This window comes from Uloborus diversus, chromosome 4 (assembly GCF_026930045.1).
Source record: "Uloborus diversus isolate 005 chromosome 4, Udiv.v.3.1, whole genome shotgun sequence".
Lineage (NCBI taxonomy): Eukaryota > Metazoa > Arthropoda > Arachnida > Araneae > Uloboridae > Uloborus > Uloborus diversus.
The window spans coordinates 137,922,646-137,930,137 of record NC_072734.1 but is presented as its reverse complement, the minus strand read 5'-3'; the positions used below and the strand labels follow the sequence as shown (position 1 = coordinate 137,930,137).

General features: G+C 32.4%; 1 protein-coding gene across 1 annotated transcript; it reads left to right on the top strand.

The window, feature by feature from the left end:
* The first annotated feature begins 1,404 nt into the window (after window positions 1–1,404).
* LOC129220856 (sulfotransferase ssu-1-like) lies at window positions 1,405–6,654 on the top strand. Its single transcript, XM_054855286.1, has 3 exons — window positions 1,405–1,716; window positions 5,767–6,294; window positions 6,592–6,654. Exons 1-3 carry the CDS (start codon window positions 1,405–1,407, stop codon window positions 6,652–6,654), a joined length of 903 nt encoding a protein of 300 aa, XP_054711261.1.
* Window positions 6,655–7,492: the final 838 nt, after the last annotated feature.

The following is a 7,492-nucleotide window of genomic DNA, read 5'->3' as shown; positions in this document are numbered from 1 at the left end:
AAAATTTTGGAAAAAAATAGAACCGACTTCAAAATTGCTCTAAAAAGGGAAAAATAATTTTATTCTTTAAACACCATCGAAAATACTTTTAAACATAATTTTTGAAGTTGGCGCAAAAACAAAAAGTAAAATCCAGTGTAACCATGCTTCGTTCATATTTTTTTCAGAAAATCATCCAAAGTTAGAAACGAAACATTTATATCGTTACTCAAAGATGCTGTTATCAATGCATAATGTATGTGGTAGTAAAGGAACTAGGCCTGGTAAAATTTATAGTTGTAGTTGAATTATGGCGGTGAATGATCTGTTTTATCGTTTTTGCGCCAACTTCAAAAATTATGTTTAAAAGTATTTTCGATGGTGTTTAAAGAATAAAATTATTTTTCCCTTTTTAGAGCAATTTTGAAGTCGGTTCTATTTTTTTCCAAAATTTTTTTTTCATCCTTTTTAGTGTAAATGTATATATTTCTGTAAAAGTCAGAAGTTACCATCATGAAACTTTACCCTTTTTATTCCTAAAAATGCTACATACTAAAAAAAAAAAAAAAAAAAACTATAAGCACATCTTAAACTTTAAGCGATTGACACTAAAAATATATTTTACCACTTGAGAAAATGCTGGAATTTTCCAGAATCGGAAAGATACAGAAATCAATAGAACATTCGAGAAAATACGAGAAACAGTAGAAACGAAATCTTAGCAAAATTCACTTTGTCCTAGTCGGGATTTGAACCCGGGTTGCTCGCGTGGAAGGCGAGAATTCCACCACTGAGCCCCCGTTATCCACGGAAGGAAAGCGCGAACTTCGTTACAATATTTAATCATTTAATAGGGAAATTGCATGAAATTTGGTTTTTTGCCCATAACTTTTTTTCTAAAGGACAAATATGGTCAAACAAAGTAATGGGACCTAAGTTGAGCCATCCCCTATCCATTAAAGAAAGAATCATCAAAATCGGTTCACTAGGTGAGACGCTGTGAGTGGACAAACAAACAAACAAAAAAAAAAAAAACATACATACGGTATGAACTGATAACCGCCTCCTTTTTGAAGTCGGTTAACAACTAAGTACATTTGGCAGAAAAACAGATTTTTTCTTTCTTAAATGATAGTGGAAGTGACCGATAACAAACTGTGCCGCCATCCGATAACACTTATATACTCTTAGTTTACGATAAAATAATCTAAACGCAAAATCTCCCCCCCCCCCCCACCACTTTTATTGACACTAACAGTCAAAAGTTAACTTCGGTCCGAACTACTAACAAGTTAAAAAATGCTGACGCATAAAATAGATACGATGTGAAATCATTTTCAATTTTCAAAACGTTCTGCTTTGTTATTTCAACTTCGTGAATTTTCCCCACTGAATAGAGAGTTAAAACTTGCGAAAACACCAGACATGAATTTGGACAACATATACTCAGTTGAAGTGGAAGGCATTCGGATTCCCGCTTTTTTTTCTAAAGAATGTTTTAGTTCGGCATTGAGATTTGAGCCAAAACCTGGAGACATCATAATCGCAACTTATCCAAAGTGCGGAACCACTTGGATGCAGAATTTGGTTTTGAATATCTTAAGGAAAGCAAAACCATTAGACCATCCGCGTGACTTTTTCCTGGCAAGTCCATTTCTAGATCAACTGGGAGGAGAAGATTCCGAGAAGATGATGATCCGGCCAGGAACATATAAAACCCATCTGCCTTTTCACAAGGTAAGATCATTTTGTTGAATCATAATCAATACCCTCATTAGCTGTCACTAGACTCGTTGAACATCTTCATATTTTTAACTAAAAATTGCTTAAAATTTGTTTAGATTAAAAAAATAATAAAATGGTTTTTAATGAACTTGGTAATAAATTATGTACTCTTCTAGAATTAATGTATATGTATATATATATATATATTATATATATATATATATATATATATATATATATATATATATATATATATATATATATATATATATATATATATATATATATATATATATATATATATATATATATATATATATATATATATATATATATATATATATATATGTTTACATATATATGTATATATCTATATGTGTGTGTGTGTGTGTTACTTCAAATTAAGACCAAACTTCAATATTAATGTGAATACATTATTTCATCCAATATCTTTACAAATTTTCAGAGTGTTACTTTTAGCCTTAATATACAGAGCTTTAAGCGTGTCACAAAATTTTCGACTATGGGCCGAAAGTCTACTGATATTTTATCCCATTCCTTATATGAGAATTACATTTCCCACCATTTCTTTTGGTGTAAGAATGGTGGGAGGCATATGAAATTGAAGGTCTTTTTTTTTTATATTACATGTGTCTTAAATACAGAGGCTTCTCCATCAGAAACTTGAAGGATTTATAGTCCTGAAACCTGAAAATGCATTGTTGACGCTCTTTGGAAAGAGGTTGGAGGGAGAAGAGGTGCTAAATCGTTCACTTTTCGAAACTGCAATTCTAAAACCGCAATTGTTATATCTCTAATTATGTGGGTAAAAGAGCGGTTCGGGAACTCGCCAACGATATTTTTTTAAACCGTAGCTCTAAAAACACAGTTTTAGAAGATTTTTGGCAATGTTAAGGGGAGTAGAAATTCAAGATTAAGAAAAATTTACTCTTGATATTTACTCTTATGGCACTTAAAATAAAGTTAATTATTTTCTAGTGAACAGTTCTGATTTTTTCTTTTTTTCCCCACTTTTTTTCGTTTTTTCCCTCTTTTCTTTTTTTCCCTTTTCTTCTTTCCTCCGTTTTTTTTCTTCTCCTCTTTTCTTTTCTGTTTTTCTTCTTTTTTTTTATTGGGGGTGGGAGGGGCCAGCTGACATAAATGAGAAGGGGCCCGCCTTGGCTCTCTGCTGCCCTGGTGGTTGTATCGTGCAGACATTGGCGGCTGGTGCACCAATAAAGTGGGGGGTCAAAAAAAAGTGTAGGTGTTTGGGGGCGTGGTCACTGAAGCAGTTTTTTTTTTGTAAAATTGGGCTACATTACTGTTTTTTAATATTACTGTTTAAAAAACTTCCAAAATTGGGGAATATGGCGGGCATTCTTTTTTCCAGTGACTACATCTAGAAATATGATAACGCAACCTAACTAAGAACACTCTAGGTCAACTCTCCTTTCGAACAATTTTTTTTTTTTTTCAAAATCGGTCCATCCTTTTAGACGCTAGAGTGCTACAGACAGATACACAGACACGTCAAGCTTATAACCCCCCTTCCTTTGTGTGTCGGAGGTTAAAAAAAGAGATCAAAAAATTCTTAAAAAATCTTTTATCACATCATTTTAAATTTAGTCCATGTAACTGAATCAACCGAAAAAAGTATCATAATTTTGAACTTTGCCTTGTTTTAGTAATGCTATCTGCAAACTTTTAAATATTAATTCACAGCAGCACTTTCTATTCCTATTAAGTAAGAGAATTTATTGTATTTAAGTAAATAATTGAATTAAAATTTGTCAACTTAGTTACCACTGCCATCAAACCCCATCAAAATACGTTCTTAACTTTAAAAAAAAAAAAAACAAAAAACTGTAAATGTTGTTTCTCTGACCGTGCAGTGCTAGGACAAAGAAAACAACTATTCGCTCTGATTAACCAGGGTTTCTCAACTTGTTTTAACTTGTGAATCTTATGAACACCGAACACTTTCGTAGGAAAACTATATAAATATAAATGTTTTGAATCGTTTACAAACGAGGTAAATTTTCAGAAGATTATTGTGAGGCTCTGAGAAGTTGAGCTCCGACTTTGACAATGTTTACCTCTTTTTCGGAAAATAGGGAGGGGTAATTGGCGCTAAATTGAGTTGAGAAACTTTCTTAGTAATTCTTCAAAAATATTCCAACTAAAATCCGAGCCAATAATATGTCTATTTTTCACCCTAACTCCCCTAAAACAGGTAACCATAGTCAAGATCACATCTCAACTAACCAGAGCTGCACTATAGATTAGAATATTTATTATTTTATTTATTTATTTTTAATAAAAAGCAAAATATTTCACTTTTCGATCATTACCAAAGAAAACAAAAGTATTATAAAGTAAAAAATTATAAACAATATAAATGTAATACTTATACTGCCGTGGGAATGTAAAGCAGTGTTTGCTAATTTTGTTCACGCTGATAAAACGTTGTCCCATATAGTTACACATGTAAAACACAAATATTTATCCAAATTCTTAAAATTTACTTTACATTTGTAAGGGGGGGGGGATGACACCAAAAATTACCGCCCTGGTTGTCCCCCTTGCTAGTTACGCCACTGTATACATGTAGGACTAGAGGGGGAACTTTTATCAACATGAAATTTTGAACTTCTAATTTTTTTAAATTTACTCTTTGGCTTAGCACGCAGCTCTGGTTTATATTTTCAGGCACAAATTAGCACGGGTTTCCGTTTTTCAAATTATATGAAACGTTTTATACAATAGTTTTGACTTAAAAGAAAAAATATAAGAGGTTGTGCTACTTGAAAAATCTACTTTCGTTTTCTCGGGGACACCCTAATGTACATGAAATTTATAAAAATCAAATGATAAGTGGAAAACTTAAATTATTTGAAGGGTTATTTAGTGTAGGAGGAAATATATATGAACCAGCAAGAAATAGTTTATGTCCTTGACAATCCTGAAGTACTCATGTTTTTGAATTGCATTTAAAAAGTACCCGGATTTAATTCTCCTTAATAGTGTTACGTGAATGTCAAATGTGAGAATTAATTTCACTATTTCATACATCGATCACCGATTACTGTCGATTATCTGGCGCATCCCTAATTCAAAGATGTATGAATTGTTTCCGCTTAGGATGAAGTAATGTTTTATTCCACCAAAGACTCGAGAAAATTTGTTTCAAAAACTTTTTGTTCAGATTTCAGTCATAAACCCTGGAATAATAGTGGAGCACTCAATGTGACAATAATATGCCTAGGTGAGCTTAACGTGTATTTTAAAAGAGAAAACGAGATGGCACGAAGTTGAAGCACTCATGTAGATAACATTGTGCCACACGTAAAAATTTTACAACCCTTGATCTCGCTACCTGAATTTTTTCAGCCACAGTATTCTAATTTTGAGATACATTTTTAGCAGTGCAAAGATTATTGATGCATTATTATTTGAATTTTACTCAACCCCATTAACCTGCTTTTAACTTTACCCTGTATTACGCTGGATATTTGCGATCAAGGACATCTTTTAGCAATTTCAATGCTAAATTAAAATCTTTTAATTTCGCCAGGTTAGGGTGGCATAATTATTATGTCACGTGAACATTAATAATTTTTTGTAAGTTAATAAATATTTGTACAATGTTTTTTGATAAAATATGTTTTGATGTTTATTTAGGTATGTGATTATGGTAAAAAAAAACACTGTGCCAGGTTATTTTAAAAAGAACGTTGAGCCTGTTTGCGTAAGATATAGAAAAAAAAAAGGCAAGCCAGGGGAGTATACATATATAACTATTTTCAGCTATTTATGCTAAAATGAAACAGTTACCTAGAATTGACTGTGTGGGCCCAAATAAAAGACAATATTTTTTATTAAGTAAGCATACTATAACATTAATGCAATTAGTTTTACCTAAAAATTTTCAATGCCACATTGGAATTTAAATAGCCTATATTCACCCACATAGTTGTTACGTAATAAAATATAATTCAATATTGCACCTAATATGTTGAATGAACATAATATTAATGATCCTTTTTTTAAAATTAATTTCAGGTCCCATGGTTAGAAGAAGCAAAATACATTTACGTTGCTAGGAATCCGAAAGATTGCTGTGTTTCTTTTTATTACCACATGCGAGATATTCCTGGCTACCAATTTTCGGACAACACTTTTAACGACTTTTTAAACTTGTTCCTCAGAGGACAACTGGAATTTAACGACTACTTTGGACACTTGCTCTCTTGGTACAACAACAGAAATAAGTCGAACGTCTTCTTCACTACCTATGAACACATGCAGAAAGATCTCAGAACAGTTGCCGTGGATGTTGCGACATTCTTAGGCGGCGATTATGCGAATTTTTTGTCAGAAAATCCTGAAGATTTTGCCGATATCTTGCACAGGTGCAGTTTCGAGGAAATGAAGAAGTTCATCGATGAGGGTTTGTCATTTCTCTATAACATTCCGGAAAACTTGCTAGATGAACTCAACGTACCGAAGGGCAGGAAACATATCATACGTTACAATGCTTCACTTCCGAAAAGGAAAACTGTGAAGCTGAACTTCATTAGAGCTGGGAAAGTAGGAAGGTGGAGAGAAATGTTTAGCACAGCGCAAAATAAAATTTTTAACTACGTAATGTCTGAAAAAACAAAGAATAGTGATGTGCTTTCCCTGTGGAAAGATGAACTGTGAAAATAAAAAGCATATATTTCAACTGGACAAACCATTGGCTTCCAGTCATTGATGTCAAAATATATTGTTTCAAGGTTTTTCCGCAAAAGCCGATTGTTTTTCTATCAAAATGTGTACGTGTAAAATTTTCAATAAAAGTTATGCTAAAATTAATGTTTTTTTTTCTTTTCTTTTTTATTGTAGATTCAAAATTCTAATCGTATAAGAATGGATGAACCTTTCACGTCAATGGAAGATGTGACCTAAAATGATCAAATAAGGAACTTTACACTACATTATGTGAATTAAAGATGTATAATAGAAAGACTATAGTATGTTCTGTGAAAACTGATAGCGAAAATATAAAACGACGCCTGATATTTAGCAATACCGATACATTGAGTTCCAAACACGAGAAAATTTGTTTCAAACAAAGTTTTTGCAATCGATTTTTTCCCCCGAATTTATTCGTAGTACAGCGGATTTATCAATGTTTTTAAAAGTGATAGTTTTAAATAAATTTCAGGTTTTCTTTTCAGATTTTTTGTTTACGCTAAATGTTTCACGAAAAGAACCCTAACGAATCGAAACAGTGTAAAAGTAAAACCATAAGAACTGTGATTAATGAGGACTATAAAATAGCGCCTTTCCCGATCTGTAAACTGCAACAAAACGCCTGTAAATAACGTTTGAGCGAAAAAAAGTCAAGTTGCGGGGTGCGTCCCCCTCCCTTCCGGGATCATGATAATTCTGAAAGGGGGCATGAGCAAAACCAAAAAAAAAAACTTGAAAATTGTTGAATTTTCTGAAGAAAAAGTAAAACAACATATATTCTGACGTAATGAGATGTCAAACACATATTCGCATTTGTACTGAAATAAGCCTCCTATTAACCACCAAATAGTCTAAAAATGCGTTCCTAACAAAAAATTTCAGCGAGTGCCCGCAAACTCTCCTACTACTCTCCTACTTATGCGAGAATGTTAAACAACTCAAACAAAAAAATCCATAACTATCTTCAAATTTTATTTACAATATTTGTATTTCATTGTGTTCGGTACGAAGACTGGTAAAAAAGTAGCCATCTTGCCACTGCAACCTTTTG